Source organism: Thunnus thynnus, chromosome 8 (assembly GCF_963924715.1).
Source record: "Thunnus thynnus chromosome 8, fThuThy2.1, whole genome shotgun sequence".
Taxonomy (NCBI): domain Eukaryota; kingdom Metazoa; phylum Chordata; class Actinopteri; order Scombriformes; family Scombridae; genus Thunnus; species Thunnus thynnus.
Window position 1 is genome coordinate 33825036 of NC_089524.1, and position 20766 is coordinate 33845801.

General features: G+C 39.4%; 1 protein-coding gene across 8 annotated transcripts in view; it reads left to right on the plus strand.

Annotated features, from left to right (window-relative positions):
* ptprfa (protein tyrosine phosphatase receptor type Fa) overlaps positions 1-20766 on the plus strand; it is a 391566-nt gene that overhangs the window by 208969 nt on the left and 161831 nt on the right. For all 8 annotated transcript variants that reach the window (XM_067598003.1, XM_067598002.1, XM_067598006.1 and 5 more), the window contains exon 5: positions 10184-10372. In XM_067598003.1, the coding sequence (XP_067454104.1) occupies positions 10184-10372 (189 nt within the window). The remainder of the gene's footprint in view (positions 1-10183; positions 10373-20766) is intronic.

The following is a 20766-nucleotide window of genomic DNA, read 5'->3' on the forward strand; positions in this document are numbered from 1 at the left end:
TTTGAGTTCTGATTTTGGTTTCATAGCCATAGCTTTTACCTGTAAAAAAACCCAAAACAAAACAAAAAACGTTGTAACTGTCTTTTAAAGGGCTGCAAACTGTTGATGAGTTTGCAGCACTGAACATCACGGATTTGGTAGAATGTGAGGATGAATACTCCTGACATTTTAAATACCACATTGTGGACTGAACAATGTAGCACTGGCAAGAAAGAGGTCTCCAACAAGGCTAACTTTCCAGCTGAGGGAATTCTGAGAGTTTTAGACAGTGACTCAAAAATTTCCTTGGCTTATGAAATGACACATATACCAAGCACTTGAATGCATTACCAATGCATTTAAATGCCCCAAGCTTTGTAGATGCTGATTATAAGGCCAAAAAACCCAGCATGTGAATAGAATGGGGAAAAAAATCCATTTTTGAAATCAGAAACATGCATCCACTTGGCAGGTGCTTTCCTCCAGAGCAATTTACAGTTAGTGAATTTAAACTTGATAGAAAGAAGAGCTGGATGTCATCAAAACCTGAAAGTACAACCCTCTGGAACAATGAGTGTGTTCAGTGCTACAACACAAGTTCCTGGAGTATGAGAATAAAGAATAGGTACATTAATACAAAGACAATCTGCATATTTGAATGTTCATATAAAAGTGAGAATATGTAAAGTCAGTCTCACAAACAACCATTTTTAGAGGACATGCAAGTTATCCCTTTATGAAAAATGGGAAAATAATTAAAATATCTGTCAGTCTGAGAAACATTTTAGGTTGTCCCTGTTGCCTCGTTGTTCTGGAAAGCATGTCATGTAATTGCAGGGATCTTTGTTGCATGGCATTTGTCAGTATTTTCAAGAATACCAACCCCACTCCCCCCTGAGCACGTATTGGGAGTCTACATCATTACTTTCTCAAAAGTGACATATTAACAGTCCTACAGTGAAAATTACAACAGCATTCAGCCTGGCGCCACCACTGGACAGCACTACTTCTTCTTCCACTCATGTTGGACTGAGAGCAGACTGAACGCTGCATTGACTCACTATCGCCCCATCAGGTACAAAGTGGTATTATGAGACAGTATGGGCCAAAGCTAGCTGATTAGCATGCAAACTTCAGTAGATATCTCTGCAACACAATACATATAAATGTTTATAAAATTCTGGCCAGTTCTTACACATTATACCTTTAGGGTTTGGTTTAACCTTCATTAAGTGCTTTTTTTAGCCACTTAGGGGTAGTGTATTACATAATGCAGGCACAACATTACTGTGATTACTGATATACTGTGACCTGATAAAGTTGATATGGTGAACTTTTTAGCTCTCCACCAACTCCTTCAAGAATGACAGTTGGGGTTAAAAGATGACAACATGACTGTTGCACAGCTTTTTTTGTTCAGTGTATAAACTATTTGCATTAGGTTTTGACAGGCTTGTTCACAGTGACCAACTCAACACCCTGTCCTGTGGATTGTACATCTTGAGTTGAGTTTGTGTCTGTGTGTTTGGGGATGCAGCCGCAGGCCTGCTCTATATACCTCCAACCCCACCCCGTTCCACCCTAACCCCCCCCTCCTGTCACCATCAGGCCTGATCAGATTTCCCTCTGCTCTCACAGAGCTGTTGCTGCTGCATTACAGCAGGAATGTGTGGCCCTGCTGGAACCAAAACACCCTGTGACAGCAGAACAATGAACTCAGTGTGCACAAGTCTTTTGGCTCTCATCACCCAGACTGCTTGACACCATTGGGTGGGGATGCACCCGCGCTGCAGTTTTTACTGCCCATAACAGTGTATTAAACTTGAACTCAACTTAAAGAGGGGATAAGTGAGGTCTTTACACTCCCTTAGCACAGAATGACCATAATCCACCTGTGAGGGGTTGATTGGGTTGTTGATCGATAGCAGTGGCTCAGTGATTACTTGGCTGGCTGCTGAAAACTCACTCTCTAGCCTCTGTTGTGGAACAAAACCTGCCTCCCCACCTGCTGCAGTTATCAAGACACTCCCGAGTACCAGCTTATACCCCTCCCTATTGTGACACTGTGACCATGTTGTGGTCAATTACAGGCCACTGTAGGTCAAGAGGAGGGAAGAAATGGGATGGAGACCTTTGACAGAGACTTGTGTAGAGAGTAGTCACAGTTTGAGTATTATCTGAGAGGGATTACTTCCAAATAAGGTTCTCTTAAAGGGTTAATAGTGAAGGGTTTATATGTAATGCTTCATAGATCAGTTATAAGCCCTGTGTAGAACCTCATTTATACTGTAAGAATGGTGATGAGATGATATATTTCTTGAACACATGGCCAATTAATGTGTATCTAATTTCAGCTGCTCCCAGTTACATTACTTACTAATCACAGTGTAGCACGTAGAGAAGGCTCACCAAATGGAAAGATGCACACTGGCATCTCCAAGTAGGAAAACAACAACACTGTTGTCTAATTGGTGCAGAATGGGAAAGTGCAAACATACAACATCATAAATCTGCAGCCAAAGGCACATTATATGTCTGTGCAAACTGAATTTCTGTATGTGGATGTGGGGAAGTAAAAAGGGTGTTCACCATGCGTTCCATGAGTAATGATGAGCAAACCCACATCACTGCCACATGTTGATCCACACAATAATCATCTCACAGCACAAGAGCATCGGCGAATTAAAAGCACATGCAAAATGTGTTGCATAATTTATCTGGCTTAAGTAAGTGATCCATAAGGACATTAATGCCAAATTATAATATAGTGAAAAGAGGATAAAACATTGAATGTCTCTCTTTCTCTCACTCTGTTTCCTCCACACATCAGAGCCTTTTCATTATAATGGTTGTGTAATGGATGCAGTATCACAGTGTGGTTTATTTTAAGAGATGGAAATTGTGGTGTAGTGGAGATTCCAAGTGGTTTGTTTGTTTGTTTGTATTTTCTGTTTGACTCAAAGACAAGTGTTTGAAATGATTTCTCTTCCATTGAAGTCTTTTGGGAGGCTGTAGGAGGCTTGCATCTTTGTCCATACAGTCCATATATGGACCTTTTTCTCAGTATGACAGAACAATGCCCTACTGTTTTGAAACCCAGCGTCTCAACCAGGAAACAAAACGTCTGAATTTAATCAAAAAACTAGCAATTAACTGCAATTAGGTACATTTTTAAGAGATTATAGCAAGACCACCACTAAGGAGGAAAGTTTATTTGCTGTGGTTGTTGAGGTTTCATGTGGGTCTTGGTCATAGGTACAGTATTAATTCTTATATTTCCAGTAGCAGAGCTCATTGCAGAGCTAACACAGAAGCCATTCTGCCTGAGCTGTCAGCAAGGTCTTACCAGACTGAACAGGGACACAGCTCTGGGACTCACCTCTGGGCCCATTCACTCTACAGTTGACTCAATTCAAAGTGTAAATTGAAAATGCAGTTCACCTAATAATGTAGCAGTCTACCTTCTCAATAAACTCTCCACGGATTTGATATAAGACGCCTTTTAGGGCAAAGTACTTCATTTTTGAGTGTGAGGAAAATCCACTTCCTCAACTGAATGAAGTGAAAGTGAATTACTCAAGCGCTCCACTAAGAGCTTGAACTGAGCTGAATATTAGAGGTTGTTTGAGGTGGTGTTTGTGAAGCTGTTAAGCTTAAGCAAAGTGATGGACTGTCATATTGAAAAAAGAAAAGAAGAAAAAATTTAGCATGGTTTGAGAGTTCAGAGTGAGTTCCAAACCAGCGATGAATTTTAAAATCAGGCAGGTAGTTTAGCTTTAAAAGATCCATCATATTATATTTTATGATAATATTTTTTACAGACGCAGGCATAATGCAAGGCAAGAGGAGGGTTTGGTTGACAAGACAGACAGGACATGTTAGTACACTCACAATGGCAGCTCTCATTGTGTATCAGCATCACTCGTTGGCAAATTTTAATTACCAATTTCAGATTTTTCTCTCTTTGAGTCACCCTGGATTAGGCTGTAGACTGTCGTTTTAAAAAGCATGGTAATTCCTCCCCTCTGAAGTGTGTGGCTGTGTAGTCCTGGAACATTCACTGTGAAAGCCTTTCATTTACTACCCTCACATAGTTCATGCATGAATATCAGGTGTCCTGGGAGGGGTGCTAAATCCTACATGCGTAACCAGCTCTGCTCTATTGTCATGGAGCATGTTGGAAGATTCAGTTCTCTGTAGTCATTAGTTTGGACCTCGTCATCTGAGACAAGACAGAGGTTATAGGGTTTCAGGGTGACTGAAAGATGTTTCTTTCAGTCGTCTTAGTCTGTTCAAATAAATACAAGGTCACCTGTGATTCCCAGGCTGTAAGAGGTCCCTGGGAAAACAGTGACTTACTTTTGGAGAAATTCAGTCAGCTGCCAGTATCCAAGCAAGTGTCGTTAATTAGAAATACAAAAGAAATTCAAATTCTCAGCAAAAACTCCATCAATTTTCTAAAAAGAAACATTTAGTTAGTGTACAGTCTAGCAGATGTCATTATTTATCCTCTGTGTCTGTGTGCTTTTATTGCTTTCATTTTATTCATAAATAAAATTTAATTGTAATGGTTTAATATCTCATTGCTCTCTGATATATTTATTTTCTTGGGTTTCTAAAGGGAGCTTCAGCTTCAAAAACTGGGTCAAACACTAGTCAACCTTGACTACCAACAAATTATTAGTACAATGCCAATAGTGGACAATTGTTTAGTAGATTACTTGATAGTACAGATATGTCTGAAATTCATCATGCATCTCTGGTGATAAATGTAACAATTTTAGTTGAAGTATTTCTTTGATTTTACCTTGAATTCAGAGTTACTTCTACAGATTAACACTGCAGTATTAGAAAAAATGAAGAGGCCAGGTTGACCTCTTGTTATGGATGACATTGTGTTTCAGGACTGTCTCAGTGAAATCATCATAGAAGTCATAGTAGAGGGAAACACAGATGCTGTTGGCATATTCAAAATTATAGTGTTTGTCTGACAAATGTACTGTTATTGTAGTTAATACGTTGTGAACTTTCATGTTTAGGTCACAGTTGTGGGTGTGAGGTGTAAGGAGCTCTCCAGGGATGCCACTGTCTCCTGCTGAGTCCCCTGTAGTTGGCCAGCTCTACTTTGATAGATACCTTTATAGAAACCTACTGCCTTTTAAATCTCAAAAAAAAAAAAAAAAGATAAGGAGACGGGCAGCTTCTAGGACTATTTGGTTGAGCCTCTGTGAGTTCAGTGCTCTCAGGTCAACCACTAATTTTTCACAGATTTAGGAGCTGTATTTACTGCTAAATGCTTCCTGAATTGGTCTGAGTCTGTTTTAGGCCTGGCGTATCAGTCATATTAACAAAACATTGTTTCTAATGTTCTCTAGTAGAGGTGTGCCCGAATACAAATACATTATTCGGCAAAGCACAAATAGTGGGTTTTATATGAACATTTGTTTCATACAAATATTTTAAAAATTATTTGTTGGGGGTGTTCCCCAGAGATAAAGCTTAGCTACAGACACATGTGAAGTGCTCCCAAGGGACTAACCTGTTGTTCCAATTCTCCTTTCTATAAAGTTAGACTCTAAAAAATCTAAAAAAAATAGGCAATTAATGAAAAGTGCAAAGCAATAATTGCCTTTGAAGTTCCTCCCTACACGTTACACGCTGTGCTGTCTCTGTGTTATGGGTGTATAAATAGGTAGAGGTTTGTCTGCAATGAGGTGATGGGTAAAGTTTTAGCTCAGTAGTCAACGCAGTCGTCTATGATCTGGGAGACTCCAGATCATAAACTACCTCCTACGTAAGGTAGGTTATTCATGAGCACTTTCATTTTCTAAAATTAAAAGTGTTATTAAAACCAAAACAGGATTTTTAAGCCTCTTTCCACTTTTATTCGAATACAAATACAGATACAAATAATTTTGCTGCCTCAACAAATACAGATACAAATACTGGGATCTCTGCACATCCCTGTTCTCCACACACTTTGGGGACATGTTCCTGGAACCAAATACAAGTTCACATACTTTAAAGAGTTGACAGCAGTTATGTTGAGTGTGATTGGTTAAGCAGATGTGTCATCACATCACAATGTGGATGAATACAATGGCCAGATATGATGACAGAAAAATAAAGGATCAAAATACAAACAGTCGAGCAAACTGCAACCTAAACAAGTGGTCCAAGTAGCCAAAGTGCCCCTCTGCTCAGCTCAGCTACTCCAATTGTAACTTCACATACTTCTTTTGGATTTTTTTTTGCCCCTGTGCACCCCACTGCCAGCAGAAACCCTGAGAAATGACTGGTCTCATTTGCTTACTGTGTGGAGTGAAGAGGCTGTTTTTTCAGTGTGGGAACTCCTGTTGGGAGTGTTCTCCTCAGGCTCTCAGCCAGCCTGGCTGTCACCTCTCCTCTGTTCCCTGGTGTTTAATTTTTTATCTGTCACCACAGGATCTTTCCTCCCCTCCTCACAACTCATCCTAAGCTCTTTATGAGTGGCTGTCCCAGTGTGGTACATGGAGCTTGTCACACTGAACGCTGAAATTTGTAAAAAAAAAAAAAAAAATCTGTGTCATTGTCACTTTATGGAGAGGAGTTTTTAACTCCACTACAAGAAAAAAAGAAAAGAGAATTTGATTTGAGTTATCATCAAATAGCACACTGAAAATGTTAAGTGTAATTGAAAAGAGCTGAATTTTTTTATCACATGTATTTTAAGTATTTATTGGGAGCATGTACAGTGCTAAACATAAATGTTTGATGTACTGTACCAGAGTTAACTTATAGCTCACTTTCATCTGCAGTCCCTTAAGCAGGTCACAATTAAAACATAACAGAACAATAACAAACAGTAGGAAGCAAAACACACAGGACACATAATACAAAATACAAAGCTACACACAGCAGCACATCACATTCACCCACAATGTCAACTAGAAATTAATCATGTAAACTTGTCAAATTAAAAGCAAGGTTATTTGCATTCATTAGAAGACCATGAGATGAAATCTAGATTCAGTGGTTTTTAGCAGATTTTTTTGAACGTACTGATGGAACTGCAGCGCTTCATATCATCAGGTAGGACGTTCCACTGAGTTGTGGCTTTCACACAGAAAGCTGACTGCCCAAATGCAGTGTGATGAAATGGTATGGTACAATCTTGTAGAGGATATTCTGGAGGATCTAATAGAACTTACTGAGCGAGTGTACACAAAGTCACATAGTGGTGGAGGGGCCAAACCATTTAAAATTTTACTTAATGAAATGAAGCATTTGCAGGGTCTGGAAGTTTGACATCATGTCATTCAGCTCCAGCAGGGCCTGTCTCAGGAGACAGCTGTTGCTGGGTTTGCTGTTGCTTTACTAATATGCATGACACTGCTAATTTGTCATAGCTTTCTGGCTCCACTGTGGGTTGTCCAGAGAAGTGGCTGCTCTTTACAGTCAGGCACAAAGTGCCACCATGACACCCACTACTATTCAAGCCACGCCACCTGATTTACATAAAGGAATAGCTAATGCAACAGGCAAAGAGGAAGACCAAAACCACATTTAAAACCCTTTCCTCTCCATTACATTTTTCTATCTGTGCTTTTCCATCTAAGCTTTTATGACCGTTTTGACCATTTTACTGTTGACATTCTCACTGCATTGAAGCTTTTCCATTTTCAGTTTCAGCTTTCTTAGTTTCAGTTTTCATTTTCAAACTCTAATTCCACCCTGTGTCCTATTAATCATGTTCATATACCACTAATTCATTTGAAACAGAGATTTCCATTAACTAGCAGAAATGTTCAACATTGTGTTTTTCATTTAGTGCAAGGAAAAGTTGTTTTTTTTTTCCAGATGACATCATCCTTCACATTCACTGGCAGTTCTGTCAATAAACAGCATAATCTGTGACAGTATATCAGTGTGCCGGGATTTATGACTTCTAATGCTCTTATTGTCTATTGAGAAGAGTGTGAGGCAGGCATTGATCCTCTGTCTGTAAGAAAATGTCATGGAGATTAAACATGCACAGAGAAATTAATCATTGCAAATCTTTCAGTTGTGTCACTAAGCTTGTTTCATAACTATTCAAAAACAATAAATTGATTCGTGACAATGATACACTCAGCTACAAGGAACTGACTGACTAAAGTCATCAAACAAGTCAACAAGGAAAGTTTTCAAGTTAACCTAAATGTTGATATAGAAAACTTTCCCCTGTGTTTAACTGTCTGGCAAATAAATATCTCAGTAGTCTTTTAAACATAAGTTATCATTCTTTTTGGAAGACAAGCTTTGGTGTCGGATAGAAATCTAAAATTTATTGCTGCCAAATTGGTTTATCTGATATTTAGGCTGATGTTTTGGGCAGTACAATACAGTTGTACAGTATTGCTGCCTCTGTGGACTTTTGGATCCTTATATTCACATTTGCCACAATTCAATTAAAAAATCAATAAATATGCACACAGGAAAATGAACAGTTTTATTGTGAATAGATAATCAAATATCTGATCCTGTCTGAGAACACTGTTGTTCCAGGTATAGCTCAACATATTGAGCATACTGCTTCCATCTGTTCTTGTGAGTTGGGACTCCTGAGATCCACTTACCAAGTTTGAATTCCCGAGAACTTAGAGTACATCACATTTGAGCTCTTTCTAAATGTATTTCCTTGGGGAGAGAGAGAAGCTCCATCTCAATCTGGTCACTTTACCCTGGCCCTGTTAATTTGCCTGTTGTGTCGTATTCCACCAAGGACCATCACAAACCAGTTAGTGTTGAATAGAAGTGGACAGCGAGCCTGCACCAGTGCTGACTTGTCTTTCTCTACTAACTGCTAGCACAGATGCAAGATAATGGAGGAAACATCATATGAATTGAAGATCTGTGTTGCTTCTTGGCAAACATTATGTTGGTCAAACACATAAAACTATAGTTAGACACTGCTTTCTCATGGTGGTTTTAAAAATTACAGAATTTGCAGTGCATGCAAGAACATGCATCATTTTGCCTCAAGCTAAATTTATTTCCATATGCACTCATCAATCAATTGAAGAATCACATACCATCTGTTTTACATCACATGCTGATTAGTTTAGGGATACTACCAGTTGAAAGTTAAACATAATTTATGATTCTGTCCACAGTGAGTCAACAGCCAGCAAGCAAAGCCTCTGACAGTGTGCATGGTGATGTGTCCTGGATTTGGTGGACAGGTGCAAGTGCATACCACAGTTTACCTGTTTATTTAGACCCTCCCCTTAATGTGGAGAGCCCTCCACAGCTGTGAGAGTGACTTCATGCAGAGTGACTGTGGGGAGTTGGTAGGTTTCAGTTTGGGAAAGGGCCAGAGTCTGAGGAGAGAGAGACACATGGTACCGTAAAGGACATTTGGGGACATTACCACTGGAAGGATTACAAAGAGAGGGTATGATTTTTTTTAAAAAAAAATAAGCATCCCAAAAGAACCTTCTTTTATAAATTACTTGTAATTCCTAAAAATATGTAAAACCCCCCATACAAGTTGCCATATTATAGCAGGTAAAAATTCACTGACATCCACAACTGTAATAGATACATACTGCAATACAGCTCTAATATGTAAATTCTCTACATATTAGAGTCATTTTATTAATGTTAATACACCTGGCATTAATCTGTGCTCCAACCTATTGGATGTGACAGTTGCAAATAAATCATATGTAATGTATGAGAGAGGGCTCCAGCACTTTGTAAAGCTCCAGCTGTTGCTGTGTGTGTCCTCAGCAGCATGGACAGAGGTGTGGAATGGGATTTTCAGCACATTATTTTATTATGTTTCATCCATAATTTGGCAGGACTGGCATTTGATCACACTAAGCGTTACAGATTATGTGAGCATGGTAGGGGCCTTTCTCTGTCAGAATGCATTTTACTCGGGATGAAATTGCATCTCCCTCGCTCTCGTTCACACAGATCCATGACGAGAAATTCCATACACAGATTAGTCATGCAGTGGCCCAGCAATATTTACATTAGAGCTGGATTTCACTGTGTTTGAATTTCACAAGGGGGAACCTCACAAGCTCACAGTTGTGGGATGAGCAAGGAAATGTCATACCACAGGGTTTAAGCTGAAGAGCACATCTAACTGTTGTCTTAAATGCGCTCATCCGCTTACCATGTCCAGCTGTCAGGTAAGAGTGCCCATGTTTATTTATCTCTTTCTTTGTCACAGAGGACCAGATCCCTCATGGTTTCCCCACCATCGACATGGGGCCCCAGCTGAAGGTTGTGGAGAGAACACGTACGGCTACAATGCTGTGTGCTGCCAGCGGCAACCCTGACCCAGAGATTTACTGGTTCAAAGACTTCCTGCCTGTGGACATCAGCAGCAGCAATGGGCGCATAAAACAGCTGCGTTCAGGTAAAGCATTGATCTTAACATGCTCACATGCTGTTATTCTTTAATCAGTAACACAGGGTGCATGGAACATGACACACAGTGCAGTTAGCAACACGTTCAGGTGTTTGTGGGCAGAAACTGACATATACAGTGTATCCTAATGGCATTCTACACAAATATGTTGCTGATGGAATTTGGGTGGGAATTGGAGGAAGCCAAGCATCATGACATTTATTGTATAAACATAATATACTACCAATATGTGAAGTCTGACAGACTTTTTTATTAATATTTTATCAAAGGTGCACCAAAACCTTGCAGTCTGGTCAGATTTGTTTACTTATTCTCTAGCTCCTTACTTAAATCATCACATCCTCACATTTTAGAGGCTGAAATCATCAAATATTTAGCAATTCTCCTCAATAAAGGAATTAATTGATTAACCAATTATCAAACTTCTTGATTCCCTGTCAATTGATAAATCGACTAATTATATTTCTCAAAGGTATCAAACAAGTATTGTTTTGATATTGCTACAGAAAGTCAAGGATTGTATTAGCACTAGTATCCAAAAAAGTACAATACAGATACAGTCACATGGTTTATGTGGATATGAGGATATGGATTCAATCATGTTAATCCACAAAAAGTTTTTGAGCAGGATTTTGGTCATGCATGCATATCTTTGAAAAGGCAAAAATAACATGTATCACACTACAACCACAACGCATATGAAACCCCATCATGCTTTAATGCTATATATGAGGCCATACACCCATTTGACAGGTTAAGGGGTATGGATGCACAAAAAACATTTATAACATTACTTAGTTTCAAAAATACACAGTAAGGTTAAGATTTAAACAAATGTTTCCTATTTTGAGCTCAACATCATAGATTTATTTCAGTAATTACCTGAGCAGCACCTGTGTGGGAATACTGTCATACCAGTGGTGCTTAACACACCACAGACAATGATGAATGTTAAAGCGGAGGCAACTATGTGAGGCAGCTCTGTGAGCAGGTGGCTGGCATCCAGAGGAGCAGATAGGGCATCTTTCTCCACCACATCAGCCCTAGCAGCTCGCATTAGAATTGGACGGCTGCTGGCTGAATATCCGAGCTCCATGTAACCTGTCAGATGCTCTTTCTCTCACTTTTTGTGAGAAAATAGAAACGTTTCCTTCTTGCCAAAAATCGCAAGCACCTACACAGAGTTGGGACAGCTGTTCAGAGCCAAACTTTCTTGCCAGCCCGTGCAGCAGGAGTAAGAGGCTGATTTCCCATCACAGAGGGCCTGGGGCCCCTCCTGTGGCTCCTCTTGTCTCAGCACAGGCAGAGAGGAAAGGCTGAGAGACAGGCTCTTGGATATCATTGGCTTTGAAGTCCACTCTGAGGATTTTCCCAAGCCACAGTCAGGGCCTTAGGTAAGGACAAACAAGCCATGTATTATTAACCGAACAGCATGGCAATTTGTTTCAATTTGGTTCACAGGGCCCTGTCGTCACAAGCACAGATGGCTGACTGCCTTTAATATAAAAATCAGACTTATCCTGTGCCACATAAGACAAGTGGAATATATAGCTGTGTGTAAAGTAAGCACTCCACAATTATTCCATTTATTTGTTTCAATAGAATTCATTATATAGAGGAGTGATTAGATTTGCTCATGAATTAGTTAGTCCTGTTAAGTGACCATGATCCATTAAGAAACACTAATAGCTTCATTTTTCAATTTGAGACCTTTGCTCTCTTGCGGTGAAGAAAGAAAATGTCCTCTGTCTTCTGTAAAGCTTCCTCTGGTGCTCCAAAACTCAACTTAGTCTGCCAGTAATTACAACCAAAGCTTGTCCATCGAAGAGTGATGAGACCATGGACTCAACCTGCCAGCACAGTGACTGCAGACTCCAGGGTTTGATAGTGCAAGGGGATTGGGAGAGAAGAGGATTAGTGCGACATGTCAAAGCTGCTCAGTGGTAAACGATGCTGGAGTAAAACATCAAGCTCATGATGTGACAGCCAGATGCTCAAACACTGCAATAACTCTATTTACACTGCAAGCAATAGGACCAACAGCCAATGAAGACGTTTCTGTGAGTTCAGAAAACAGGAAAACTCTAGTGGCTGATGTGTACACAAAGCTTGATAAAGATGGCCGCAGCTGAATTATTTGCAGTGTTAAAGGGGTACTCCAGCAATTTCCACTTCCAAAAAGTTGTAGGACTCACAGGAGTTTATAAAAAGAACAGTCAAAACAGATGCAGCAGAGGTACATATATCCTGACCTTTACTCCCTATACAGGTCAAGCTTAGGGTGGAACAGTATGTGTACTTATGCCAAAGTGGGAGTTAAGTTTGGAACACAAATTTGCCTCATGCCTTGTGAGCAAAAAACACTTAAGCGCTATAGCAACTAGTTACTTTTTAAAGTGCAAGTTCCACCTGGAAAGCTTTGGTGTACCCTGCTAATGGTACAACCATGCTAGTCCGGTTAGCCTCTGGATGTGTAGCTTATATAGCGAGTGATGTTGGTATGGTGAACGAAAAGGAGAAATCAGAGCTGGAAGAGCCTGCAATGTCATTTAGGTCTATAGTTCAGGTGATGTACTGTATATGTGACGCTGGACAAAGAGTGATGGAACGGACTAAACCTGTGGGCATGTCTCTGGAGACAAAAACTATCAAACACGTCTAAGCCATTTGCGATGGCGTCACCTAAATGCATCTACTACAGGGCTTCACTCTGGTTATAATATTCTATCTCTTGTGCATCATATAAATGTGTGCAAGCTGCAGTCGTCCAGAATTATCCACTGCCCTGGTAGTCACTCTCACCACCGATGGATGGAACTGCAGGGTTACAGAAAGGTAGTAAATTTGTTAAAATTTGAAAAGAAAGTGAATCTTGACTGAGTCTGAGCACCAATTATTGAATTAATGACTCTAATGGTCGATTACCAGCACCCAACTATGACCCCATAACAGTGATATGTACCAAACCATGGATTTTGTGTACCATTAGACTGATGGGAGCCAAAAACACTGGATCCTACAACTCCAATAATGCAACCAATATTCTTTTTGTCAGACTCTTCCTGCCTCGTAAAACACCACATCTTTTAGTCCCCCATTTAGTTTTGAAGGCTTTCTGTTAAAAATAAGTAGTCTGCAAGCTGAGATGATCTTGATGACTACACCATGACATCATCAGGGTTCTTTTCTCAGACTTGACAAAGCTCCTCCAGAGCGACAGATGATAGTTGTTACATAGCTGTTTTCACAGCACTCCCCATCGCAAGAAACAGATAGTGATGTATAAAATCAATGGAGGTCCTCTTTAACAGTTAATCAGATTTCCATGTGATGGGATTTTCTTTGCTAGATGTAACTGGTGCGTCTGGCACCACACTGAGATTCGTACAAAGTTACTATGATGTTCTCAACTGAAATATGAAGACTTCCAATCCATCACTGGATCATTTTTTGACAGACACTATAACAGAAAAAAAACATACCAATCCAGACATTGTGAAAATATAATAAAGTCCTATTATTTTTCACAATGACACCCCGAAATCTGTCATGACACCCTGATTTCATGCTGACATGGCGTGAGATTTATCTAGCTGTCAGACAGCTGTGGAGGACAGTCATGGCAGGTCTCAGTATCACCCAGCCTGGCCCTCTGAAAGCTGCTGATGTCCCCTTAACCGGACCCCAGGGGCCACACAGCTTCCAGGGCCCCCCCTTCCACTATCTCTCTCCACCTATCTGACACTTCTTTGTGTTCCTGTTGGCTCAAGAGTGGCTTGGTTTATTATTCAGATCGCAGGCATCTGCATAGTAACCATCCCTCTCTCTACCGTTTGCTGCATATGACCTGATATGCCCAAATGGCCTCAGATATTTACGCATACTGACCTCAAGAATATGCTGATGATGAAATGCTATTGCTGCACTACTAGAATGAATAGCACTAGCACTAGACCTACCACTCTGTTGGTGTTTACTCAAACACACCAGCAGAGTGGTGGGTTTTTTTCTATGTAAAAGATCATTATAAGCACATTATAATGTTGTTTAAACTTGTCATCATAAATGCTCTGAATCAGGACCTCTAGGATTTTCTACAGAAAAGTTGTCAATTTTACTTATAAGTTGTCTTTTCTCTGATTGACCTCTACAATTATGTTTGGTATAAACATTGATCAAATATTGATATATTGATTACAACTACATATACCACAACTACAGACCAGGAGTTTAACTAACAGAAAGTGACCACTGTTTAAATCACAATATTGGTTTAAAAACACTGCAGACGGATGTTTTCCAATCATTCGAATTATTCATCTCCAAAATAGTACACAGGAAACATGTTGGCAAAAGATAAGATGACCCAAATAATATGACAGCTGTTATAAAACTACATCTATAGTGTGCTAATTCTGGAATTAGATAGTAGAATTCTTTTCCACTGAAGCAGTAACATCACAGTGTATTCCAGGACACGTGGCCAGGTTTCTTTGAATTGCATCAGAGGGAGAGTAGGCAGCTTCTGTTTTTATCTGCCTTGTTACAGCAGGATGCAGTGGAAAAAATGCCTTTGGGTTAGAACCAAAACAGGCCTGTTGTTGTGAATGAGGGGTCAAGTACTTGATAGCCAGGTGCTGTCAGGGAAAAAAGCAGGTGTGGGGAATAAGGAGCTTTATGATCACAACAGGATGCCAGCTCTGTGGAGCAAATAGCCAGGTGTATAAAGCAAATAAGCACATTGTGAAATAAATAACCAGATGCACAAATGACAGACTGGCAGTTGTAGCCGGGGAATGAATGCATACATTACTGAAGCATCATGTGCCCTTCCAGAGCCTGTGGGGAAAATAACACTATTTTGTATGGAAGATGATGGTTTATACATTTTGCACAGTTGTCATGTATGAAACTGATTTCTTTACAAAATAATCATAAATCTTATTCCTGACTCTTAGCTAACACTTAAACTTATTAAACTTTCAATAATACCTTACATATTTATGCATTAAACAGGGTAAGAATAGTAGTAGCGCTTATCTCTGCTCTTTTTCCTCTCTTTGCTCTCCTGCCGTTCTTGTCTTTTCTCTATCACTTTTTTTTCTCTCGTTTCTTTATACTAATGCTTATCTCTAATCTTATTTGCATTCAAATTACCTCACCAGGTGGTACACCAATCAGAGGTAAGAATGCTGGGTACAGAAAACGTCCACTCGTCCTCCTCTCCCCTTCACTGAGCCCTCTCCTCCACCACCTCCGTCTTCCTCCTCCTTCTCCTCCTTCTCCTCCTGTCATCTCAGTGTCCCCATTTCCAGATGTTTGTCCTTTTTGCTTGCTCCGACACTTTCTCTGCCATCAGCATATAACCTATCTTAAGTGTAAGGTCCAGCCTTAATGTTTTGGAAGAGACAAAAAGAAAAGGCTGGTACACACTTACCAGTGACAATGTTCTAAAATGACAACTTACCACCTGAGGCCCCAGCCAATTTACAAGTTTACAAGTATAATTTACTGAGTTAGTAAACCCCGTTTACAATAAAGTCCAACAATCATTATAAAAGTTTGATCAAACAGTGTACACTTGGAAAATGAATTTATTAGGAAACAAGAGAACATGAACTAGCCAAACTTTTCCTCAACCAATTTGAATAGTAGAGAAAGAAAATGGACAATCGAGCTTTCAGCCAAACTGCAGGAAATAGAATTATAAGCAAAGGTATTCATTTTGGTTGTGTTCACACCTAACGTGTTTGGTGGTGTTTAGGAGTGCTCAGTTTTCAAACTCTCTGAGCCATCTAGCTCAGAAAAGTAGTCTCTGGTTCATCTCTAAATTGTGGTCTAGTTTTCACTAGATGATGACATTAGAGTATCAATTTATCCAACACTATATACCCTTCAGATACTGTACAGTATCAGTGTAGGCGTAATCCAATTGATTAATAAAATCAATTTAAAAAACAAACTGCTGCTGTGTTATCATATGCTTCACATCTGTTTTTATCCCTTTTGCATGGTACAGGGACAGAAATAGCAGTTTTGAAAAATGAGAAAAGAGTATCTATAGTTCTCCATGTTCACAAAAAAGTGTTTCAAGAACATGATGTCAGCATATACAGTGATGTCACTGGTCTGTGCACCACAATCAATCCACAGTTGAGAGGGTTTCTTGCAGTTACTATTTACCCTCTGAAACAATTGAAGACATGAGCCTATAGGTCCAGACTCAAATCTATCAAATGAAGTTATGCTGAGACCAAGGATTGACACGGCTTTAGAGCTACTAGAGAAAGTAAAGACAGCTTTCAAGTGCTCATGAATGCAACTTGCCGTTTTGATTTTAAACTGTGAGGGGCTGATGGCACAGGTCACCAAATCTGTCCAATGAATGAGTGAACCTGTGAGTACAACTGAAATGAACCAAGAGACATAAACATGAAGTCATATGGTGATATAAAAATATATAAATTGCATACACAGATCACTTTCTTGACAGATCCCATGATCAGTAGATTGATTAAATTGTATCTGAGCATTTGAATTCCTACTAAAATTACACAGTCCTGTAATTGGTCTGCTTTGCTTTCACACCACAAAGGAACGAGATTAGGCTGGTTGTCTAGCCTACACCACAGTTCAATTTACAGCTCTCATACCAGCCTAATGGTAGCAAACCAAATCTGAACTGCACCATAGTATTTATGTGTGAAAGCGTACTTGATGAACTACATCTAAAATATGGATATTTTTTTACTTTGGTCCAGACTAGAGGAACCAAACTTCAGGTGTGAACACAGCCTTACGGTCCAAAGTCAACATGGCAATCGAACAGTCCACAGGCTGTTGAACACATCAATATATGTGCATGATAAGGCTTTTGGACACCATAATTAAAGGTCTTGTATACACATCAAATATATTGTTATTGCATTGCATTCCTCTCTACTTAGATGTTTAGATGTGGTCACTTTTTCTATTCACTTCCTAGATCATGCAAGTAAGCTAGGTCTTGCGGCGAGGCAGTTAGCATAGTGTGATAACAGACCACTTGCGCAATTAGTCTGCAAGCTGCATGTCATTGAAGTATTGGGGTGTGACCACTGTCTGCATGCTGTCCTTGGAAGCTGCAGAGAGAGGAGTAATGTTGCTGCACTATTAAGGCTCAACATCTGAGGGGCAGAGGAAGTTCCGGCAGCTTCATAGTCTTCAGCATCCATTTGCCATTCTCAGGAGAGAATGAAGCATTTTCTCCTAAAAGGCCTCTACCATCCTGAGGTGCTGAATGTGCAATGAGCTAGACAATCATCACAAAATGGGAAGGTGGAAATATAGAAATTGAGAAAGAGATTTAGCTGCTGCTGCACGTACTCCTCTTCACACTTCAGTGTGAGGCTTGGTCTTAAGTCTCCTGGACAGATGCCCAAAGGGAGAAAGTTAAGCGCTTTGAAAAAAAAAAAAAATAGTACACAGCTTTTTCATTATCACTCTGACATGTTTTGTGATATGTAGGAGGGAAGGCTTACCTGCATACTGTGTGTGGGTGTGTGTGTGTGTGTGTGTGTGTGTGTGTGTGTAAGAGAGAGAGAGAGAGAGAATAGTTTAAGGCCATACCTCTCAGGCAGAATGTCCTTGGTGGCTGCATCCCAGATGAAGGTTGCTCTTCCTCCATCTCCAGCCATGCTGTATACACCAGCTCCACCGCGGATGTGGCCACACGTACATTATTTCAACCACTGACTTCTTTTTAATAACTTGCTCTTAACATTGTGTTACAAACCCATCCCATGATGCATTTCAGGAATGTATTCTGAAATATATACTGTACGTTTTTACATTTTATTTTTCATGTTTCTTATTGTCCACTGCAAAACTGCATGATGTATGTCACATTCACAGACAATATGTAACACTGCATAAACGCTAAAAATACATTAATGTTGTCTGTCTCAGACTTAACCTCTCTACTGACAACTGAATATGAAATGTTTGCATAAATGCTGTGAAATTGTTATGAAATGTTTTTGTAATGGATAGAGGTAAATCGTGGTGTGAGGTAAGTTACAGCTTATGTTTCACCTTTTCTTTACCTGAAGTAAAAGGTCCTAAAGAGAACTTTAGAATACTTAATACAGGTATTTCTGTGTTTTTAGAGCAGAGATCACAAGTTGAAGAAGAATCTTTCCAATGCAAATGCAAGAATATAGCAGTAGTATTAGACTAAAGGCTTTGACCAATCACCTTATATTCAGACTAGCCAGTATCTCTAATTACTTCAACTTTTAAGTTCCAAACAAGACAAGTATTCCATGTTTCTCTCTGTATGGTGTGGTTGTCACATTGGAAAAGCTCCTGAAACAATGTTTAGACTGAAAGCTGGTGGAATAAAGTCCATTGCTCCACAATGTTCTTTACTGTATTAAAGAACTACCAACATTTACTGGAAGGTCTTTTGAATGACATTCAAAATGACCAACCACAGACTGTTTCAAGAAACCTGCAGGAGTCAATTCTGAAATGGTGCTGCCATGATAACAGAGCACTGTGAAATTAGTCCTTGTGGCCCAATATGCTCAACAGTGGCATGTCTCACTGGTGCCACCAGTATAGAAATATAGAGATGACACCACCCCACCCCCACCATAAAGTGTATGTACACTTATTAACGCTCTATCTTCCACCATCTGGAAAATAATTCAGGTGATAAACAAGAAACCACCAACTCTTCCAAACGGTCTATGTAAAACAAAATGGGTTGGATGAAAACTTTGAGTCAGTGAACAGTTGTTTCCCATTATGCATTCAAAGATAAGGCTGGCTTTATTCTATTTATGGAAAAAACATATCACTCAAAGATCATCAAAGATTTATACTGACTGACTATGTAGTTCACTTTACTCTAAGCTAGTCGATCGCATCACCATTCAGATGCACTTCACTACATACAACACTAAGTGAATGCATCACCATTAATACTCTGATGTTCAGAGCTGATTCTGTCTTCAGTTTAATAGTACATTCAGTCAGTTGCAGGTTAACTTTCAATCCAGTACAAAACTAGGCCTCAACAAGCATTGTTCATAAGGCTAACATTTCCAAAAGAGTTATCACATCATGATTGTTTCTGTGGCTTTTGCTGTTAATAAGCTCTTAGAAAGTAATGATCTGTATATCACGCCTGAGGTGAAAACAGTGTTCTCAGTCACCAATAAGGGGAGCTCCACTGATAAAAGCCACTGATTCATTCAGTGACACAGGCGATTCAGTATAGTCAGTTAAGTTTGAAGATTCTAAACTGTGCAAAAGATTTGTTTAACATGTACTAAACACCTTAACTCAACATCTAATGTATGCACAGCAGTACTTTGAGAAAATGCTAATGTTAGCATGCTAAAATACTTAAATTGAAATGTATGTATATGTGCAGTATATTAACATGCTGATGTTTAGCAGGTAATGTTTATCATGCCATTAATTTTGCACATATTACAGATAAACCAATGTATAGGACAAACTACAAAATTTCATGGCAATCAATCCAATCCAGTTTGAAACCAAAAATCTCAACCTCTTGGGAAGCAGTAGATGAAAAGCTAGGGTATCACTTGCGATCTGAGTTCTTTTTACATTACTCACATAGAATTCCCTACACAAACTTAGGGGAAAAGTCAAATCCTTTTTTTATCTATTGCATTTATCTGCCTGGAAAGATAACATGCTTTACTGGGAGGAAACCAATGTTTCATTGCAATGTTTGCACAGCCTGTGAAGCAAACCTAATGTACGTTCCAGTGAAGAACAGCGGAGTGGAGCTTCACATTGTGTGGAAAAAAATTTACCTTTCCTCGCAGATAGTAAACATGTATGAGATCACAAAAAAGCCTTTGAAGCAAGTTCTATACTTGCTGCTAGATAACAGGTCAAAAAATAATCTTTTGACTTTCCTTCAAAGGTTTGCATGAGGAACGAAATGACCAAAGTACAGAGTAATGTGCAGAGTTCTGAGGTCACAAATGGGGCCAGAGATCACCAAAGACATCTGGGAAACCCTGAATGTTTATACAAAATTGTATGCCAATCCATCACGTATATTATGAGATATTTCACTGGACAATTAAACAATTGAACTGGACAATTTTTAAAAACATTTCAATCCCCTACATTAGGAATCACCAAAGAAAAACTGTATAAAATTTCATCCATCCACTATTTGTTGATGTATTTCAGTCCAGACCAAAGTGGTGAACAGACTGACAGATATTTCCATCCCTACAGCCACATCCCACTCCCAATGTTCCTCAAACATTGGATTAATACACATTTTGGCGTAATAGTGACTATTTTTGGCATCCAGTGTAAGAACAGGAAACACAAAGAATATTGCCAGC